The sequence below is a fragment of the Sparus aurata genome, chromosome 23 (genome assembly GCF_900880675.1).
Source record: "Sparus aurata chromosome 23, fSpaAur1.1, whole genome shotgun sequence".
NCBI classification, from domain to species: domain Eukaryota; kingdom Metazoa; phylum Chordata; class Actinopteri; order Spariformes; family Sparidae; genus Sparus; species Sparus aurata.
This window is the reverse complement of record NC_044209.1, coordinates 19,787,794-19,810,707: the sequence shown is the minus strand read 5'-3', so window position 1 is coordinate 19,810,707 and position 22,914 is coordinate 19,787,794. Positions and strand designations below refer to the sequence as shown.

The 22,914-nt window shown below is 42.5% G+C and overlaps 1 protein-coding gene across 2 annotated transcripts; it reads left to right on the top strand.

Annotated features, from left to right (window-relative positions):
- Positions 1-18,353, top strand: map3k3 (mitogen-activated protein kinase kinase kinase 3). Of its 2 annotated transcripts, none has more exons than XM_030408546.1 (17): positions 1-1,376; positions 6,152-6,215; positions 6,716-6,837; positions 7,907-7,947; positions 8,544-8,643; positions 8,942-9,055; positions 9,362-9,482; positions 10,280-10,413; positions 10,805-10,878; positions 11,091-11,158; positions 11,550-11,645; positions 11,777-11,938; positions 12,111-12,259; positions 13,329-13,460; positions 13,784-13,913; positions 14,062-14,239; positions 15,067-18,353. In XM_030408546.1, exons 2-17 carry the CDS (start codon positions 6,212-6,214, stop codon positions 15,293-15,295), a joined length of 1,854 nt encoding a protein of 617 aa, XP_030264406.1. In that variant the 5' UTR covers positions 1-1,376; positions 6,152-6,211; the 3' UTR covers positions 15,296-18,353. The 2 variants fall into 2 exon arrangements, with proteins under 2 accessions (XP_030264406.1, XP_030264407.1); XM_030408547.1 differs by having other exon boundaries at positions 1-1,414.
- The last annotated feature ends 4,561 nt before the right edge of the window (positions 18,354-22,914 follow it).

The window sequence follows — 22,914 nt, the reverse complement described above, 5'->3', positions numbered from 1 at the left end:
CCGAGTAACAGCGCGTCCCCGCAGCTGCACGGCGCTACTTTAGATAGTTTGGTAATCAGAAATCCCCCTGGGAATAAATCCGTGTTATTACCTACGTGTGGACGACGAGCAGTCGAGCGTTTGTTGAAACATGGACGCGACCCTGGAGGACAGCTTCCACGGCTTGTTGGAGGCATAAAAAGCGGGTTCCGGTGGCGTTATGTTTTTCTGTCAGGAAGTTTGACGCATTCGGCTGAAGATTATTTCTCACTTTGTTTTGGTTGGGGCAAAGTTTGTGGACCGTGATCGGCCACAGAAAACCCGCACGACAGCCCGGTGCACGGTGGACTCTGTCGTTGGAGAAGACTGCGTTTTGTGGATATCACATGAATTCTCAAGGAACCGTAATTTTAGGACTGTAAACATCGATGCTCCAACTGGACTTCGCCTAACATAACATATCGAGTTTATGTGCTTATAAAAACGTATGCAGGTTGTATTTTTTACAGACAGTTTCATTTAAGTCCGCTTTTGCGTCATGTGTGAACTCATCATGTCGCACACTGAATCAAATTCCCCTGCACTTTTGTCTTGTCACAGGCCGGAGATCGGCCTGCATGTAGTCTTTTACTGTTATGTTTAAGATCCATATTCAAGTTGCCATGCGATGCCGTTATCTGCAGTGCACTCATACAAGTAAAAATATCCCCAGGGTTACGATTTTGGACTCCAACCTGGCAACACAGTGAGGAAAAATCTGCAAACTTAGCAAGAACAGGCCATCACAAAAAAAAATCACGGAAATCGTTCGGTCTTTTCCTCTGGCGAGCTCATATTCACAAATGGATTTCATACAGGCCATACCGTTGTTGTTGCACCTTGTTTGATAGGGTTTTTTTGTTCCTACAACACACGGACATGGGCTCCCGCAAGCCTTAGAGAGTTGATGTGACCTCTGAAAATGTTTTGGAAACGTGAGTTTTTTTCCAGAGATCCGGAGCTGCAGCAGAGCAGAAGTTTGTCTGTGGGCCACAGCTGGAGCAGCCTGATGTGAGCTTTTCCATCGGAACATTTTCTCGTCAAATCTCACAGCTGTCTGATGTGACCGGGGTCGTTTTTTTACAGCTCGGAAAGTATAGAGTGTGTGTTTTCGTTTTTTTCCGTTGAAGAAGAAGAGCCCCTGATACCTGAGGGGGTGGGGGGTGGTGGGTCAGCCCCGCCATGGCGCCCCCACACTCACACACGCTCCCCGGTGTGTCGGTGTGACGGAGGGCACCGATGGACATGAGCAACGGCCCGACCTACTGCGTCATCTCTGCCTCGAGACACCGGTGACCGGTCGGCCGCACGCGGGGAGAAGCCCAGGCTTGTCCCCACCGAGGTTGTCAAGGCGACAGGTGAGCGCTGTGTGATGTGCACGTGACAGGAGCGACAGGTAAATGATGAGTTGGTTGTGCTGTAGTGTTCTGTTCTGATTGAAAACAGAATTTTAGAACCAAGATACTAAAAACAAAGGATGTGATTGTGTTTTTAATGTAAAAACAAACAAACAAACAAAAAAAGATTATTATGAATTTTCCCAGAATACAGTTGGTATTTTTTTATTTATTCATTTATTTTGTTGGCCTCAAAGTAGAAAGTAAAATGCACAATGGTTAAAAGAAGTTAGGGATATCACGATATGGGTGCATACAGAAGGTCGAAATACTTTTGAGGTACTGGATTTTTGATTTTCATTGTAAGCTGTGATCAAACTTAAAACAAGAAAAGGCTTGAGATATTTAACTTTATGTGTAATGCATCTAGAATATATGAACGTTTCCCTATATGATTTCAATTACAGAATACAATGAATTTTTCCATGATAATCTACACCGTTCAATGCACCTGTATATGCAGCAGTATACTACATCGGGATTGGCAGCTAGTTGCCATCTTGAGTCACACAACTGTTATTGTCTGGGCAGTAGGCCTGCATTCTGGTATGCTTGTATGACTAAGTAATTGAGAATGGCTGACCAAACTGATGAGGTATTTTAGGTAACACTGTAGAACAGTAAATTAGATTAGTCCACCTGGTAACCAACACATCATTTGGTTGATATGTAGGAAAAAATGGGCACTTGATTTTGAAGTCACAGATAATACATACCCATAGATACCAGCTTTAAAGCTATTTGTGAGCCACAAAGTGTCTTGTGTTTTAAAGTATATAAACTCGAATGTTACACTTACAAAGTGTAGGGATTCATTTGCTTGAAGAACAAACCTAGCCGATCAATAAGAAGATTTGGACCGAAAATGCTACAGGTATAATGCATACACCTGAAGAGTTTGGCTCAAGAGAAAAATCATCACATCTGTGTTAGTCAGCTGATAACGATTGAAGGTATAGGCCAGGGTGACAGCTGTGTTTACAATAATACTGATGTAAACAAACTTTCAAAATAATAATAACTTGAATTTAGTTGACGCTTGTTAACGTTGTTAACCATGCACCAAATGAGCAAAAGTTCAATTGTGCACACACATTAAGTCATTGTTTTTTTTTTTATTATATGATACTTACTATAGTTATTACCATGTTACATGAATGCAGCACGACATAATATGTCCTGATGTTTTCATGTGACTGTTTTGTGGTAATGGAAGAAGAGGGAAGCAATTATTACATACATTTTATTGCGACCATCATACCACACTATAATACACTACATATCTGGTGAGGCGGTGTCATCACCACTGACTCAATGCTTAGATATGTGACTTTTTGAACTTCTACCACACTGCACACTTGCCTGGTGATGCGTTACCGCAGCACCTTGCATTTCTGCTGGATCGAAATTTGAAATAGATGGATTACTCATCTGTCATGTGGAAATGTGATATAACTGTGTGACTACTCAAATACCACTGTTATTCAGAGGGATGAAGTGATGGTAATGGGAGACATAATGGAGTGTGTAGCAAGATACTTGGTTGAAATGAGATACTGTCATGTGCTGTGATAGCCATGGAAAAAAAGATGGTTGTCTTTTATGGTCAATACTTGTGTACATACGCTCATGCAGGTAGGGGCCACAGAAGGGCCTCCTTCTCTTTTATCTATATTAGCTTCTTCTTTTTACGTTGGCATATTGTTATCTGAACAAGCAGCAATTTGTAAAGATTTCATCAGCTTGTCTATGCACCATCAGAATGTGTCTGTATGTATTGAAGGGAAAGCTCACCACAAAGTGAAAATGCATATTTTTCCTCTTACTTGTAGTACTGTTTACCCACCTAGTTTGTGTTGGTGTGAAATGCCAAGTTTTTGGAGATAATGGTCGTAGATTTCTGCATTCTCTTGAATATAATGGAACTGGCTGGCTCTCGGCTTGAGGTGCTTAACGCAACAGAGAAGAAACTCAAAACTCAACAGCCATGCCTCTTTCGAGAAGCATGACCCGATTACTCAGGATAATCCACAGACCTTGTTGAGAGCAGTTTCATATGGGAACCATTTACTTTCTACCAAACTACACCCACCAACCATATCACTGTGCAGAAGGAAGCCTGCATCTACTCATGGACAAGAGTCATGACAGTGTGGGATGTAAACATCGATTGCGTCCTCCTCAGCTGAGCTGTAACGTTAGCTGTCCATGAGTAGTTACGTGCTTCCTTCTGCTTGGTGACACGAAAAAAGAAAATACTTTCTACATGAACCAGCTCATAACAGGTCTGTGGATTATCTTGAGTAACCAAGTCATGATTCCTGCACAGAGGCATTGCTATTAAGCTTTCAGGCCTATGTTTGACAACTCACACCACAACTGTCTGGATGAATGAATAGCACCTCCGGTAAGAGGAAAAATATGTGTTTTTGAATTTTAAGGTGAACTGTCCCTTTAAAACACTACAAAGAGCATTTGAAACTCTAGCCAAGGAAAGTACTAGCAGACTTGTTGAGATTGCAATATTCAAATGTGGTGGGTTTCTCTGAACCCGAAAACACATGTGCACCTGAGACAGGAGACACATCAGACCAGGGGATTTTGCTGTGAGGCACTAAGTCCAGATGCATCACCGGCCAAAGACAGAGTACGAACTGTGGCTGGGAAAAACAGCCTCAGACTAAACACCTCTTAAAGCAGACAGAGAAGAGGGGGGGAGGAAAATCCATGTAAATCCTGCTAGTCCTGGAAATGTGATACAAGGAAAATAAAGCGGGCACAGCTGACTGGACTGGTAGAGCTCAGCCTCCTTCTCCGCTGAATTCCCGGCATTCCGCCTGGGAGGTAATTAAAATCAGCAGAAGCAGGAGAGAGAAGAGGGGTAGCTTGAGGAATAAACACAGAGGTGACTTGTTGTGTTGTTGACCCCTTGAGGAACACAAATTTGATCTTTTTCTCTCCAGAACCTCTTCTGTTATCTCTGGTGAACATTTTGTTGGCAGAGCGGAGCTAATGGACTGTCCTCAAATGACTGCGCATCCACGCAACTTGTGGGGGATTTGCACAGCTCATAAACTCTGTGCTATTTAAAAGGGGATAAAAATCGCATAAGCGTGAAGTTTGAAGGGGTTGAAGGACAAAACTCTTTGGCACCTACTCTGTTGGCACAGGAACACGAGAGTGGCAGGAGCTTGAAAGCAACGTGGCAACGGTCCGCCGACCGCAGACGGACATGCCCGGCATTCCTGTGGGTGATTATTACCCAGAAATCCACAGAGTCAATGAGTTGCCCCAGGTGCCGCTGCTGCCCTTTTTTCGATGCGGAAATAGTTTCCCGCTTCAGAGTTTTATTCTCAGACGGCCTTGTGACTGCGCAAATCCATCGTTGCAACCTCCTGTGTTCATCTCAGTGTCTGGTGTTTCTCTGTCGTTTTTTTTTTTTTTTTTTTTTTTTGTTACCGGTTATATTGTAACACAAACGAGTCAATAGTTCTGTAGGCTTGCCGGGCATCTTACCGCAGAAGCAATGTACTAAGGGTTCACTGGTTGCAGGATATATAGGTGAAGCAAGCTCTGTGTTGACATTGTACATGTCACCAGATGTGAAAGATCCATTCTGTGTACAGTCTTTATCAATGTCAGCTACATTCATTGAGTCATAATGGGCTGCCTGATCTGCTTTTAACACCCAGCAAACTCCTGGCTTAAAGTTAATGCACATAAAATGATCCCAGGGAGTTTTACACAGTTCGGTATACATTTAGATGTTTGGGAATAGAGATTGGGTGTCTGATCATATACCAGGAATCAGAAGAGCAAAAGTCAGATCAGTGAATTCCTGGTAAAAGTTTATTTTAATCAATTCTCTGATTGTCTTTTGGTTTTGTTATAAGTCTACTGTAATTGTGAAAACTAAGTTTGTGTTTTCCTTTGTTGAAACTGTTTTAATTCACTGGTTTATTGGTACAAATTTGAGGGAAACCCTCTCCATTGAAGGAAATGCCTCAGTTTATAATGCTGTTGACGCCTTGAACAGGCCAGATAATACTGCCCTGTTAACATCAACAAAAGAGTTATAACACAGCTGAGTTGGGGCTCTGCAGCTCGTGCAATCAGAGAAGCTTAAAGCTGGAAGATGTTTAAAATGGCAGAAAACTCCCCGTAAAAAACATTTTTCCCATATGAACTGTGCCAGACCGATCGCTGCCAGGGCAGCTCGAATTTTCAGCCGTTTCCAATTGTCGTTCTTTCTCATGGGCAAAACACACAACACACATTCTCGCATGCACTGCACACTTTCTCATTCACTCAGGCCTCCAGTCACAGAAATCTTTACGTCTGTGTTCTGCAAGGCTTAGGTTACATTTTTCACATGCGTGCAAGGAATTATGCATGAGAAAGGGGCTGTGCTCTAAATGAAAATTAGGCTCTCTGTTTATTGTCACATTAAAACGCTCTGCCATGTCATTTAATTGCCTACATCCACTGTAGTAACCGTGCAGTACAGCCTTCAGGTTTCATACTGTGATTTTTCCTCCTCCTCATCACTGAGGTGTTTATGGGCTGAGGTACTTGCATGCGGAAGTTTTGTGAGACCGGCCGATAACCTCGGTCCTATGTCTGATTTAACGACTCACATCCTTCTGCTCTGTTCTCCATGCAAAAAGAAATGAACAAAACCTCAGTAATTAGACGCCGTTCTTGTCACTGACTAATTTCTGTTTTTATCACTGCAGGCTGTGGTTGGTTTGTTTCTGAAGACTGGTTTGTAGACCACGTACACAAACATCGCCACAATGAGTAAGTCTTTTAATTTCTGATGTAAGACAGACTTTTTAGAGCGAAACACACTCACACCAAACAACATCCCTGAGGCCAAAGCCTGCTCTAGCTGCTGCCCCAGACACTGTCGGGTGAAGGATTGGTTATATGGAGATGGGGGTCTGGTTCTCTCCGCTGCCCCGGGGCTGTATGATCTCTGTCCAAGCTACACAAGGAGAATATTTTCTCTTCGTGAGCTAGTCCAGCCGAGGCAGAGCTTGCCCTGAGATCAAACATGGGAATAGGCATATCAAAAACACTGTAGTCCTTCCCTGCCTCTAATACTCTGTCACAGGATAGTTTCCATATGGCTATCGTTAAATATGACTGACTAATTGTCCGCACACACCTTTTGGTGCAGAATTGAAAGTGCAAGGGACTCATATCTCTCTCTTTCTGTCACACACGCACACACAGGCCATCAATTTTCCAATACACACTCTAACTGTGCATTTTCCCCAATCCATTATCCTCTTCAGACGAGAGGCAGGCGCTCCACTCTATAATGAAGGACCTGGTTGCCCTCCAGATGACGCGGCGCCAGCCTGTGTTACCATTTGACAGCGGCAAACCCAAGGCACTGGCCCAGGCCAACAGACAGGTGCGGTATAGTGGCGTGTAAAGTTGTCCACATAAACCAGGATTTAAACCCAGCAATAATGGAATTGGTGCTGAGTGACAGGGTAACACTTCTGTTATTATCCAGGCTTTACATAAGTCATAGTGCTCAGTTACATTGAAATATTCTCGGATTTAGCTGTGAGCTCAAACATCTTGGTCACACATGTAAAACACACATTTTATGGACATTTTCTTAAACTCAAATACATGAAAGGTGGTTCACGTGTAGTTCTGGAGAGGCAATGTAGCCAGGCGTGTGGGCATTAATCTTCAACTGTCCTTTAGCACACAGTTACAACACTGTTGGGGAAAACTAAACATTCGGGGTGAGACACTGGATCTAGAAGTCAGGAGGGCCTGACAACGCTGAGAAAAAATAATGTTTTTCCTCATGACTCAGGGTCCGTTGACTGTAAAATCAAAATTCAGACCACTGCTACTTAAAAACCTTGCCACTGGGTATCACCCTTGCAGGTATATATATAAATATTCTTGTTCCTTTCAGTATTTCCCGCAGCCCACACAGTTAGCTAATTTAGCAAAATGACAGATGGATTCCCAAGATAGCCACCCACTACTCTGCTGCATCTGAAATGTATTAAATTCAGTTATTTTTTAACTTCTACACTATAAATATATTCTGCTCATGTGGAAAAGCAGCCAGTAAGCCCACCCACCCTCACTTTCTACCGCAGCTGCAGCCGCAGAGAATAGTTAAAGTGGACAACTCATGTGCAGTGTAGTGTTTGCTTAAAACCAGAGATTGCCCCCTTGGGAAAGACAGTCTCCACTGTTTTCCCACCTCAGTAACTTATGTTGGACATGAGTGGAAGCGGGTTTTCACAAATGATACGTCGCAATGGAGGCTGTACAGAGGAGAGTGATACATCTTTGAACAATCATGTAATGTGCGTGTGCGTGTCAGTCAAGTCTTTTCTGTCGGGAAAATCACATCTCTTACAGTCGTGATTGTCTGTTAGTTTGGTTAGTTGCACTTCGATGATCTCATCTGTCCACTCTCTGACCTTTCTGCTTCTTTTTTGTCTCAGGATGATGTCAGGATAAAGTTTGAGTTCTCAGGAGAGAGGAGGTGAGTTTACTTTGGGCTTTTTTTTTTTACATGCATGACGTGCGTGTTTAACATGCATACACTGTAAAAACATATCATATATAACATATCTAATTTTTCTTCATATAAGACCGAATAACCTAGAAAAACAGCATCTCAGTGAGATAAATAAGACCGGTTTGGACCAATTTCGTTTGTTATTTCACGTATTTTCAACATGGCATTTGTATGTTTAGTGTATATAAACATCTCTACATACAATTGAGAGCGAGCATAAACTCACACAGAGACATAAACACACTCAGTCAGATGTCACATGTTCCAGTTCATGAGAAAGAGCACATCTCAGAGTCAAACACACAGTCCAGTACTTAATTCAGAATGGTATGTGAGCTGGAGGATGGAAGGGGGAAAGGACTGTGGTTTGTCTGTGGCTGCCAGCACAAACCACAAATATGCAAGGTGCACTTAGAGGAATCTGCACGCACTAAAAAGAGCAGCTTTTGTGGATTTTGCTTGCACGTGTGCATGTAACTCAGAAGAAGTTTCCTTAGCAGCCGCTACAAATCTCTCCTAATCCGTCTGTCTGTGTGATTTCGTGCTTTTTTGATGTGCAGGATCCTGATGTTTGGACGACCTGTGCAGTTCGACGAAATCCAGCAGAAAGTTAAGGCCGTCTTTGGCCAGCAGCTAGACCTGCATTATATGAACAATGAGGTAAAGTGGAGGCTCTTGTGTGGTGTCACCACCAGTCTTTTCCCATTCATTCTGTCCTCAGCAAGAAGTCCTCATATGCCAATTCTGTGTCTGTATGTATTTCCATATTTGAAATGAGGACTTTCATTTTATCCTTAATAAATGATGATAATAATAATGACACACAATTGTCTGTCGTTCTATCTGTATCTGCATCTATATGACCTTTTATATGCTTGTTAAACTTGATATGTGTTTATTCATATACATATTATGTTGTATTTATGTCCATGTTTGTGTTTGTCTTGTGTCCTGGCAGTTGTCCATCCCTCTGCGAGGTCAGGATGACCTGGACAAGGCAATCGACCTGCTGGACCGGAGCTCCAACATGAAGAGCATCAAGATCTTGCTGCTCACTCAGGAGCACAGCAACGTAAGACACACACACACACACACACACACACACACACACACACACACACCCTCACACACACACACACACACACACACACACACACACACACACACTCACTCACTCTCTCTGTCACAGCCGGGAATTCACAGCGTAGCATTGCACCACTGCCATTTCTTCACCATAGAGCCATGTTGTGAAAATCTAATTTCCTCATTATATTTACATCACACTGACTGTCTTGCTGACATGACGCGACTGTTCAGTCGTGTTTTTTTAAGCCTTGTTTGAACCTCCTGTTCTGCCCTTCCCTCTTTCCACCTACAGGCCTCCTCTCCGTCCCACCACGTGCCGTGTAAGCAGGTGAGGATCAAGTCCTCACAGTCCACTGGAGACGTTAGCACGGTGTATCAATCCTCCGAGTCCAGGGGGCGCCACCTATCAACCGGTACATATCTTTTACTGTCATTCAAAGTTTGTCCTAATCTTGTCTCTAACGTCAGTTCACACACTGATTCAAAAGACTATTTTGGATAATTTTCCTCAAACCTCAACATTTTGTTAATGTTCGGGTCTGGATTGCTGTCATAGCACCGTGCCACTGCCACTTTTTGCTACCTCAGTTTCCCTGCGTGTCGCCCTCTCTCTAGCTCTCTTTCTAGCTCTCTCTCTAGCTTTTCTTTCTTCGGCTTCCCCTTTTAGCAATGGCTCCTCTTCCTTTTCCTGTTCGCAGTCACTAGACGGTGCTTGCTGGACAGCAGCCAATCAGATTACAGAAGGCTATTAGTGTGCTGAACCAGTGGCCTGGTTTAGGATCTTTTATTTGCCCTGCAGCAGTGGATGAAGTGGCTGCAGGAGGGCCCGAGGGCTTGAGAGCTTGAGAGCACCGGGCCATAAATATTAAAACCAGCTCGCAACTGTTGCTCCTTTCAGTCAGAAAGCAATCAGCGCTTTCGTTTGTTGTTTTCTTTAGTCTTGTGGCACAGGAGGGAGAGAGGGCCACGCTGAATATTTACGTTTTTTTAAGACAGTGTTACAAAAGTTGCTGCATGGATTTGTGTTTGAGTTGCATGACTGTGGTCTCAAATGCTCATGTTTGTGCTACCTATTCTCAGAAAGCAAACAATAGATTTCAAGACAGATAAAGAGCTAAATAAATTATGCAAAAGATTCAGTCCATAGGCAAGTAAAGACCATGATATATTTAAAGTTTCCTTTATGCTCATACCTGCTGTCTAATCCCAGGTTCTCAGAACACGGGGCGCAGCTCACCGCCTCCTGGCTACGTGCCCGAATGCCAGCAGAGGATTGCCCGCCAAGGTTCATATACCAGCATAAACAGTGAGGGGGAGTTCATCCCTGAGACCAGCGATCAGTGTGTGAGTCATCGCTTCACTATTAACAGGGGAAAATCGACCTTAAAGTAGAAATCTCGTGGTGTGCTTATGATCTTAGGCTATTGAGATTTGATCACACAAACAACTTTTCCTTGAAGCTTGAATCTAGACCGGTTCTCATTTCTGAAGTTGTTTTGCTCATTTTGTGTTGGGAAGAACTTAGATGTATTTGTAAGTAAGAGGTCAAACAAAGCATTCGATGAGTCCACACCATTATACATTGCCAGGTGTAAATTGCCAGTGCATACACTGGGTTTATCCTCTCTTTAAGTTTTCAAATATAAAATTCAGTTTAAGGATGCATTTTCTGGAAATGTGTGCACACAAGTCACATGTGCATACACACCTTCATTTTCCATTGTGCCATTTACAGGTGCTGGATCCCTGGAGCAGTGCCGAAAACTCTGTCTCTGGAAGCTGTCAGTCTCTGGACAGCAACTCTGACAGGTGAACAGTCTTTTCAAAACATTAATCGTTAATGCTGCCTGCCAGGAATCTACTCGTCATCACGTGTTTTTACTGTTTTTCCGTTGCATTTCAATAATTGGTGTTTGCAAAAATTGGAAAAACTGTAACCTGTTCAATGTAAACACCAGAATACAATCTCCAACCAAGGAAGCCTCTCACCGCCTTTCACTCTTCTTTCCTTCCTTAAACAGCCCCTCGCTGAGGAAGTCGCGCATGCACAGGGCCAAGAGTTACCCTGATAATCGCCAGGAGTTCTCAGGTGAGAGCAATCCACAAGAGAAGCTCCTTCCAATGTTTAACATTCTCAGTGACCAGGGGGAAATATTGTGTTAGAGCAGCATGCTCACCTCTCATGGGATAAAGCAGTGTGACAGCCTCTTCTTTTAAACCATCGGGACATAATGGTAGAAGATTTCCACAGATGCATTAAAATGAATGTTTACAGAGAACCAAACACAACAATGTTTCAACTCAAAAACAACCATGAACAGTCATTTCAGGTTCACATCTGCTGAGTTCTTCATGAGTGTAAGCTTCAAGGGAGTGTAATAAAGTATCTCACCTGAATGTTGTGTGACTCGCGGTGAAACTGAGCTAAACTGTGTGTGAGTAATCCCGCTGACCTTTCATCTTTGGGTATTTGTTTACAGACAGGGAGAATCATGTGTATGACAGGGTAGCAGGGAAAGGGGGCACCTATCCTCGAAGGTACCATGTCTCCCTGCATCATAAAGACCACAGCGAAGGTAAGACGATTAGTAATCCTGTCTCCATTTATCCACTACGTGACTGGTTTCCAACATTTTCTCTTTGCGCTGTTTACTCCCTTGTAATGAGATGTTAACCTCGGCTGGCCTCTTTTCTGCTCTCCTTTCAGGCCGCCGAACATTTCCTCGAATTCGTCGCCCCCAGGGGAACCTGTTCACTCTGGTGCCCTCACGCCGGTCGCTCAACGGCAGCGAGGAGAGCCTGGGCAGCTGGCAACTGGTTGACGCTCAGGGCAGGCTCCGCCCCCAAGAGCGGTCTGTGGCACATAAGTGTGAGTTTCGTTTGAGAGGAAACTTTCACCAAAACAGTCATAGAAAAAACAATTCCCCTATTTGGATGGCAGAAACAGACTCCTTCATGTGATGATTAAAATGGCATGTTTTGTATTTTTAATGTTTACCAGAAATGAGCAGCTTCATGTGTGTGGATGTTTTTTTTTTCAGCTCCCAGTGCTCCCATGACATGGCGACGGGGAAAGCTACTGGGCCAGGGAGCATTCGGTCGGGTTTACCTGTGTTACGATGTGGATACTGGGAGGGAGCTGGCTGCCAAGCAAGTCCAGTTTGACCCTGAGAGCCCAGAGACCAGCAAGGTGAGACACTAACATGGATAGTCCAGCTTTTAATGTTTTCACAGAGACAGAATGCTTGGTCGTCTAGTGTCTTACCCTGTCCTTCTAGTCCTTTCTGGTATGCTACCTCACACTGCTTCAAAATGTACATTTAAATCTTTTTGTTAATTATTAAACCTAAGTTTTGATTAATTCCGACGCTGTAAAAGCGGCAAGAATGACCTCATATGTTGCACATGTTAATCGGTTCCGGCTATCGCTCTGGAATGCAGGTAGTTAATTATTAATGAATCGACTATCTCACAAACACAACTGATCGGCGGTCAGGAGTTAAACCACAAAATCTTTATTTTATTCTTGGACACAGAAACAAAATAATCAATCTGCAGGAAGGAAATTAAAAAAAACCCAAGAAGAGGAATGTATCCAAGAGGTTTTCTTTCCTCCCTGAACTCCCCTCTTCCTCATTTTAATGTGTTTTCCTGTCTTTCACAGAGAAAACATGCACTGTCACTTCCTGTATCTGAAAGGAGCCGCGTGTTGTGGCTGGCGGTGGGGGTGATGGGTCAGCGCTGCCTTGGCCTCCCATCACCCCTTCACACAGCCGCTGCCCGCTTGTGGCAGATGTGAATCGGTTGTTTCTATTTATTGTTTCTATTTCTGTGCTGGGACTTGGGGGATTACTTTGTGCGTCTCTGACTTGTCTCTCTCTCATTCACTCTCACTCTCTGTCTCTCTGCCTCTGTTGTGGCCTCATCCTCTGAAGTAAACACAGGAACTTCTTTTGGGGAACTGTGCTATCGGCTTTCATTTACTGTGTGCTTTAGGTTTCACTGTTGGCAGAGTCAACGTGTGGTCAAAAATCACTGATTGTTATCTCTGTGCTTACAGTTCATTTGTTTGTCACCAGTAGTAACAGATATGAAATCCTGCAGGGCTCCTCCACGTCTAAAAAACAAACACACATTTATTTGCAAGTGAAAATAGCAAATCAGCAAAGATGCATCATTCAGAAATGACAGCTTGGGTGTTTAATTTTGTTCATTTGAATCATCAGTGTGTAATTTCCCCACTTTTTGTCTCTGTGCAGGAGGTCAGCGCTTTGGAGTGCGAGATCCAGTTGCTGAAAAATCTGCGTCACGAGCGCATAGTTCAGTATTACGGCTGTCTGAGGGACCACAACGAGAAGACCCTCACTATTTTCATGGAGTACATGCCGGGGGTGAGTCTCGGCGACTTCCATAATCTTTCAAGAGCTTTGCTGTTTGATAAACTGAGCGATTTAAGTAAAGAAGTGTAGGAGAAAATGTCAGATCTTAGGCAGTGATCTTAGGCAATTCTGTGAGTGCTGTGTGAGGAAACAGAAATAACCAGAAATCACCCTCGACACTGTATCAGTGCAGTCAGTCACCAGTCAGGCATTTTTTTCTAAGGTCCTGAGTTCCACAAATTCATCATTGAGCATTTCAGGGCTGCTTTTTCTCTGCATTTCTGGCATTTTTAATCTCCCTTGCCACCTCTGAATGTCTGCTTTCCAAAATCAAGGGTTCAGTCAAAGATCAGCTGAAGGCCTACGGGGCGCTGACAGAAAATGTGACCCGGAAGTACACAAGACAGATCCTGGAGGGCATGTCCTACCTGCACAGCAACATGATCGTACACAGGGATATCAAAGGTAGTCCTGTTAAACTACAGAGGCTTTTTCTATTATACAGTTTAGACACTCGATAAATGTTTGGACAGAGTTTTTAAATACAGATGTTTGTAGAGGGTGATTGGTGGGATAAAATATGTACATGTTCCATGTCAACTGTTGCTCTCAGGTGCCAACATCCTGCGGGATTCAGCCGGCAACGTGAAGCTGGGAGATTTTGGTGCCAGCAAGAGGCTGCAGACCATCTGCATGTCTGGCACCGGCATCCGCTCTGTGACCGGCACCCCCTACTGGATGAGCCCGGAGGTGATCAGTGGAGAGGGCTACGGCAGGAAGGCTGATGTCTGGTAAGAGGCACAGCAGTGTAGTTTAAAGATTGACCCCAGTTCAACAAGAAGTGGTGGTTTCTTAGGGATGGATGTCATGCTCGAGCTACATCACGATTAGTCTGGATGGTTTTCATTGAAATTATTGCTAGGAGCATCCAAAATTTTAATCCAGTGTAACATGAATTAAATATACATATATACCGACTTTGATGGGTGAGTTTGACAGATGAGATGAATTCATGAAGCGCTGCAACACAGGACCATAAAAATAATTAATTAAATAGTGAAATAATTATATATGTTTTTTTAATATATAAAATGAATTGCTATTTTAATGAATTAATGACACATTTAATTAATTATTTAATGGCGTATTTATCTATTTAATTATGGCACTTTTGGTCCTCCATACAAAGTGACCAAACCTGTACTTTCAAAGAAAAAACTTTTAAAAGTAATTGAGGCCTCTGTATGTAACCCAGTTCCTGCCACACTCCGACACAGACAGCAGACAACATTCTCTTATGCAATCTGATTGGGTGGTGACCTGCCAGGCGAGTGATGTGATTGGCTGAAGGCCAGTCAGACAGGTCGTAACAGAGGTTGGTATGTTCCAGGTTCTCAGCCCAGGCTGGAGGGGGAGTAATGCTCCCGTGGGGGCTTGTGCCTCCCAGACAGGTAGACGAGGCCCTCTGCTGCCTGTGTGTGCGGGGGTTTACACTCCAAACATTCCTGTCAAGCTTTAGTGTCAAGCAACTGAGACATAATATGTGGTATTTGTTTCAGCTTGTTATGTGACCCCATTGCATATTAAGCTTAAGCAAAAACAATCGTGTCTTTTACAGGAGCCTTGGTTGTACGGTGGTGGAGATGCTGACAGAGAAGCCTCCATGGGCTGAATACGAGGCCATGGCAGCAATATTCAAGATCGCCACCCAGCCCACCAACCCACTGCTGCCCTCGCACACCTCCGACCAGGCACGGGACTTCATTAGCTGCATTTTTGTGGAGGCCAAACACAGGCCCAGTGCTGAGGAGCTACTCAGACATCCCTTCTCTCAGATTCTGTGCTGAAACCTGCCTGGTGTCTGAACTTCATCCACAAAGTGGCACAGTAGCCTCAGCAGTATCTGTAGCTTCCTCTGAACCATCCATGACAGAAATCTGGACATGGATCTAATCTCAAAATCAGTGTTTAACGCCCTGAGCCTCTGGCGTCTTTCGGATTCTTCAAGAAGACTTTCAGACAAATCACAGTTTGACAACAGCACTCAACAATGCCCTGAAAACCGAAGCCAGTACATGCCTTTACAGGAGTCTCCACCGGGAGGAGACAGAACACAGACTAAGTCTTCAAGCCTTCTTAGATACTCACACTCACAAAGTCAGCATTATTCAAGTCATACACCAGTTGTGTCTTCACAAAATATCCTCTCCTGTGTTTACGTTCACTTGGTGAGCAGTTATGTGAAATGTGAGGAAGCCCCTGAAGTGTTTGAACCTTTTTTAAGCTACAGCAGGCCTTAAGCTCACGTTGATGTTGAAAACCCTGATGCACAGCAGTATTAAATGGACAGAATTGTTCCCCTTATTTTTCCACATTAACTCCGTATTTTGAATGGAGAAGTCCCCACCCTTAGACCGTAGCCCTGTTAAAAGCTAGTTGTGATGCACTTTTCCTTTCACTCTCCATGTTTGCGTCGATGGGGTGGGATTAGGTGATGCCTCATGGAGTAGCTGCACTGGTGTTTATGAGAGGAAGAATTCAGCCGTTGGAACAAAGTCTGGTTTTGGTTGCAGCCCATTAGTAATCTTATAGATAGAAACTGTATTACCACCCTCAACAGAATATGATGCTGGGCAGTTGGTTGCCCCAGTTTGTACCTCTTATATTTTACAGTTACATTAAAGTCACAGTGCCGAGACGTTTGTCTAAAAAGGAAATGTTGATAATCAGGTGACCTGCAGGTATTTAGTAAATATCCAGGCAACTACACAACAAAAAGATTTTTAACACGTCTCTCAAGTCGCAATCAAGTTTGCATCTTTTCCACCCTCTTGCATTTCCAAGCGGTGTTATTGTTTGCGCCACTTTTGCAAAGAAGCCTGGAACGTTTTTGAGTCGCAATTAACAGCAACACATAATAAAAAATGTGACTTCATTCAATCATTGAGTGTGTAATGAAGATGTGAGAGCAGACAGTAATGGTTCCAGGCTGCCAACCTGACTGGAATGCCAGTTAACCTTTTTCTTTTCCCGGGTGACTTCATGCACAGTGGCACACATAATTGTATAGTGAAAGCCGGGTTTATAGGGAACCAATGTAAAGCAGATGGTGTCATTATTCAATAGACATTACGGTGCGCCATCAACATTGACTTCATGATGACAGGTTAAGTTATTTCGCCAGTTTAAGCAAACGTAATTTTTGGATGTAGAAACCAAATTGCAACTTAGGAAACTGGTCGGACCAAATGTTAATTCATCCAGATGGTTAGTAGAAGAGTTTTTGTAGACTCATAGCTTCAGAGCAGTGGTAAGTTCATCTTAAAGAAAACCAGCTATTGAGGAATGTCTTTCTCTGTGACTTGAATGAAATTGTAATAGATGAGAGGCACAAACTTGGACTGCAGCTACAATGACTTTTAATAATTCCCCTTACAAAAAGGAAACTCTCCCTCCACTATCATTATCAGTATTGCTCTCCTAAAGGAATCAGTGCATTTCAGTATAGTCCAAGAATAATCGAATAATCCACTTATTTACTGTGAGGATGACATGTAACTGTGCTCGAGGGAGCTGAGGGTGGACTCCTCCCATTATTGTTCATCCCTTTTGCCTCAATGTGACCTACCCTCCTACCTGCCATCCTCCTCCTGTATCTCTTCAGAGTAGAAAGGTATCTCAGTCGACAAAGTGCCAAAAAAGGGGCCCATAATATATGACGACATGGACTTGGTATCAGTTGGTTTGTGAAAGAGAGCCTAACCCTAAAAAGCCTTAATTTGGAAGTGATCTTACTGTTCATGTGTGTCTGACCCAAACATCCCAGACTGAGAGGCCTTAACTTAAAGATCGATTTAAAATCAGATGCACTTTTATGTAAAATGAATGTTGTGGGGTTGTTTTTTCTTTTGTTGTTCTCTCAACCAAATTTGATTTTGTTTTTTGTTTTTTTTTTGTTTTTATTGACTTCAAATGTGAAAATTGCTCAGTTTTTATTTATATCCCCATGTCCATTCCAATTAGATTTTATAAGCAAATATATATGTATAAATATATTTTTTATATCTAGACTGTGTCAAATCTGATGATACTTTCAGGACTTTGTGTCCTTGAAAGTAAATCATTGAAAGCAGCTGGTTTTGCAGACATTACAGATTTGGGGTTTATAAATGAAAAATGGGTGGAAAACGAACTCTGGCTGCCTGGTTCATGTTCCAGCTCAGAAGAAAAAAAAAAAGACTTTCCACACGTCCTTAGCTATACATTAATGCGACAGTGTTACCTGACAGGTTACGTAAACCTTGCATCATCATTTTGGCCATAACGCTTTGACACATCAATGAGCTCTCATGAATGAAACCTTTGATGGCTAAATTTGAAAATGCTGGGACTACTTTTTGTGTGATTTCAGTGTTAATAATATAATTAAAAGGCGTGTGTGTGTGTGTGTGTATAAGCCAAAGACAAGCGGGATCGGAGCCAGTGCTGGATTTCAGAGTTCGCTTTCAACCCAGATGACGACTTTGTTTATCCCAGGGTTTAGACGACGAGTCTGGCATTGACTGATATTCTGAACAAAGGGCTTACTGCTGCCTTGATGCTAATATGAGAACTTGATTTGTGGGCTGCTACAGGCTAAAGGCAGCTAAAACATGTTCATTGTTGAAAATAATGCAGCGAGATAAAGAACCCTGTGGTGAGCAAATGAGTACAAACTAGTTTTTTTTAGAGATCTATATGTGTAAATGTATGATTATGTATCATGACATGACTTGCAGTGCAAAGTCTAATGTATCAAATTTATTTTACAGCCAGAAAAGAGTAGTATGTTTAATGACAGTGTTTATATATTATATATATGTCATGCTCTCGCTCCGAAACAAATAAATAAATTGTTTTTAAAAACTGTGTCACACTGTGGTGGCTTGTCCAGACTCGGGGAGTCCAGTTAATGAAAGGGAACAAGGAGACTGAGCTCATTGTTGGCAGTAAGAAGCTACTTGATTGATGCACTCTTTTTTCCTCTCTCTTTCTCGCTCTCGCTCTCTCTCCTTCATTTTGTGCCTTTCTCTATTTTTTTTATTCTCATCTCATGAGGAAAAACAGGAGGCAGACACAGGAAGGAGAGATTTCTACAGCCGTGTCTGGCTGTGAGATGGCAAAACAGATTGTATCGAACAAAGGGCCTTTTTCTTGAATCGGCATGACGTGGAGATGGATTGCTTCTGAAAGGTTTAGTTTTTTGTTGCCTTTAAGAATTGATTCATTCCAGTTGGTCCTCACAGTACACAAGGAGAGGTCCAGGAATGATAACAAGGTTAAAGAGTACAATTTAGGGTATAGAGTGAAAACAAGTGTCTTTTTGTATTTTTCTTTTTTCCTTAGCTGCACCAGTCATACTCCCCTAATGTTTTCTCATATATTGATTCTTCAAGGTTAGGCTTTAAATCAGAGGAGAAAGATCTTCTTTGACAGATTTTTAAAAAATGCGTAAACAAACTAAATAAACAGACTGTCTTTGTTTTCATGACTAAATAAGCTGAATAAACAAGCTGACCTTAAAGGACAATACAATTTCATACTGTTAGACTTTGTTAATATGTGGCGGACCCCGCCACATTTCTAGCTTGAATTACTCCAAATCTACATACTGCCCCCTTAAGACTCCTTGGAAAGCAGAATTAGATATGACTGACATCTTATCAGATGGACAACAATGAAATGTGGTTAACACATTCATGATCCTCAGGGGATGAATCCTACTGAGTTTGATGCCACCTTAAGGGTCATGATAAAGATTTCAAGATTCGATGACCAAATTCAAACATGAGTACGGTTTGAACAACAGTATCAATTTGTATCTGAGCACTGTGCTTGTTATGATGTGTTTGTGTGGTATGCGTTTCTCTCTGTATGGTGTATTTGGGCCCCCAGCATTCCTGCTGACAGGCAAACTGGAGCTTCAGGCCTGAACCGGGTTCTCCACCGGCCCTCTTTGTGGCTGCACTCTGTTTGGGCCCAGTGGTGCTGAGTCATATAGCCGGGCTGTCTGTCCCAGTTAAGCTCCCCTGATTTTCACAGCTCATTCCCATGAGGCCTTGCTGTTTCAGCATATCCCTAGTATCTAGATTTGCTTTTTTTTTTTTTTTTACCTGTCATGTCTCAGGGCTAAGAGATGCACCTAAGAAGTCCAGAGGGTCAGCAGCAAGGTACAACATGTACTGTTGCTAGGTGCAGCAGGTAGACTGAAATATGATGTGGCGGGTTCATTATGTGTGGTCGGTGTATTTGTCATGAGTCATGGTGGAAAGTACATTTACTCATGTCCTGCACTGTTATTAACATTACTTTACACTTCTACACGACCAAATATTAGATAATACAGTGTGGTAGTTTTTACTCCACTCAGGAGATTGTGGATTATGATTTTTACATCATGATATGAAACACTTTTGATACTTAAAAGTGTATTTTGATGATGGTACTACCTCCACAGTTACTAAAGTATCATTTTGAATCCAGGACTTTCACTTGTAATAGATTCATTTACGTCGCAGTAGTTCTACATTTACATAAAGAATCTCTTTGTAAGTGGATTTGATATGTAAGCCAACGTTAGCCACTGTTGCTCTCTGTCGGTGGATCAGAATATTTCTTCCATCTCTGGACACTGGGATGCGCCAGAATAAAAGGAATACTTTCATGAGAAACTTGCAAGGCCTCACGTGGGGACTACACACACACTCAAGGTCCGTTTCCCAGACATGAAATTAGCTCAGATTTGAATTCAATTGAAACCAGATTAACTCAAAATGACTTTCTTAGGCATGGAGATTCAGTCAAGTCCTGTTTTCCTTCACCCATATTTCCAATTACATGCTGTTTGTAATTTGTACCAGTTTGATTAGCAGCCTTAGGCCACTGCATCGAGCACATACTCCCAATAATGAGAATCAGACAGGTGGTTCAAATTAACCTTGTGCAGTACATTACGGTTGGAATTCAAGGTAGAGACGTAACAAATGGGTCTCAGTAAGTCGATGTTGAACTCAGAGCTCCTATTCTAGATGAAGGTCTACTCCTCATTTAAATTTACACCCTGTCTGAGAAACAAGGCCTTGATGTAGTGATGAGGGTGGGGCTGGGACAGTCGTATTTCCAGCTCGTTGGTCAGGGTTCCATCTGGTATGTAGCCATGTACATTCAGGCATCAGTGAGGTTGAGGGATGGTAGCAGGGAGGTTCACACTGGGGATTCTGGGGTGTAAAATGCCAGAGCACAAAGCGGGCGTTTAGTATTACGCAGTCAAACTTAGCTGGCAGCCATGTTTCCTTGGCCGGAGATCACTCTGAGTCCAGTCGCATTAGGATTCTGCCCCGCACCCTTTTCCTTGTAAGTCCTGCAAATTAAACGGTCTCCTCATGTAGGACACATGAATCAGCTGTTTGACTTGGCCCCTTAGTGACTCCAGCAGCAGGGAGGGAGGAGAGGGAGAGGGAGAAGTCTGCACCACCCCCTTTATTCCCTCTCTGTGAATGTTTAATCTTCGGGACATATTACCTCAGTGACCAAATCTGAGGCAACGGCCGTCACTGTCTGAAAAATCTAGGGAGCTGAAACAATCGGTGTCACCTTAATGATGCAACCGAGGCATTAATCCTTAGTGATGGAACCTTTTAAATCAACAAATCTCTGCCAGACATACAGTGTGCCATGTTGTTTAACCTCTATCAACAGAGACCAATTGGAATTCAAGACACTGCGTTGTTGTCTTTCTTCCTTAATAGCAACAACACTCCAGTGCCAGATAGTAGAGTCTTTCGGGGCTTTATTTACTGTCTCCCAGTACCGACTGGTTTCCACTCCCTGTGATTTTACGACCCAGTAACAAAGAAGTCCTTTATGTCCCACTACTGCTGTTGTGGTTTTACTACCTGTAGGAACACAACAGTTAAATGAAATCAGCACTGTTTCTGCAAGTTTGTAGTCTCAGCAAAATAGTGTAGAAACTAAACTTTAAATGTTCATACATTCAATGCATGTGATACAGTTAGAATAGAATAGAACAGACGTTTAGTGTCATTGTTTCAGAAACAATGAAACACAGTTTTAGATGTTTGTAGGTATTTTTCCGTCTGTCTCCCACTGTCATGTGGCCATTGCTTCCATTCATTTTGTTATGTAGAGAGAAGGGTTGGGTGGTAATGGATTACATGTAGTTGGGATTACTTATTACATATTACAAGATGTAATTATATTACAAGACAAAAACTACATATTACAAAAATTACATATTACAAGATGTAATGATATTACAAGACAAAAACAAAGGGTTAGCATCGAAAATGTTTGGAGATGTTTAAGGGAAAAAGATGGTAACAATAAAAAATGTAACATTTTTTAGTATAAGTGGCAACATTTTTTAAGTAATCAAAACGTATTTAGATTATATTACATATTTCTTGGATTACATCACTGATTACAAAAAAATGTCATATAATTTGTACTTTGTAACTGACCACCTTTAAAGTCATAAGTCTCAACTCTTGAAAAGAATTTGGAGCATGACAAAAAGCGTGTAAATCACGGAGTTCTATGATTTTTGAATCATTATTTAAGTTTTTTATTAACTATTTATCAGAATTGCCTGCATTCAAAGGAAAACTAAACCTTTTACAGTATATTATTATTGTTTATCTTGAAACAGTATTCATTGATGCCTTCACCTATTATTCACCTGTCTGACTACTTTAGACTTTATATTACTTTTTAGTAAATACACTGGTAAATTTGCATAAAATAAGATAAACATATTGTTTTTCAGGACATAATTGTTGTGGTGGTGCTCTGAGTCAATGGACTCTTATAGCTTAATTCTCACTGTTTTCAGGGATATACTCTTGAAGAAGGAGAGCATGCAGTCCGTCACAATCTTGTCTCCACAAATCACATCCTCTTTGGAAAGAAAAGATCAGCTGAGGGGCTCTGACTTAGCCGTACCCGCTGTTGTCAGGGTAATGCACGAAAATGGTTTTGCAACGCAGCCTCTGTTGGTCCTCCTGGAGTTCAGATTAGGACTGCACTGCCCTCTCCCTCCCTCCCTCCCTCCCTCCCTGCTTCCCCATCCCAACCCTCCTCATTTCTACCACCCATCTGTCTTTGGAGCCAATGGGATGTCTAATAACCCGAACATACCGAACACCCCGGAGTCCTACACTCTCACTGGGGCTTGGCTACAGTTTTGCCCCCTGCCATAATTAAAGTGTGCAGAACTGTACTGTTGTTACGTCATGTAGCCAAGCTCTCTGTTGACCGTAGCTAAGAGTGTGGACAGCGTGGGTACATTATTCACATTAGAGTAAGCAGGTGTGCAGTGAGGATTTGCATGTTGTTTGGTCCTTGGTATGCAATTGTAAACAGTGATCCAAGTAGGAGAGGCAACTGCTCTGAGGTTCTGTCCTACATG

Excerpts from the sequence above, each read along its gene's own strand:
- map3k3 (XM_030408546.1), top strand. Across the intron at positions 12,260-13,328 it reads AGAGCCCAGAGACCAGCAAG|GAGGTCAGCGCTTTGGAGTG; the intron begins GTGAGACACTAA and ends GTCTCTGTGCAG. Across the intron at positions 14,240-15,066 it reads GGCAGGAAGGCTGATGTCTG|GAGCCTTGGTTGTACGGTGG; the intron begins GTAAGAGGCACA and ends TGTCTTTTACAG.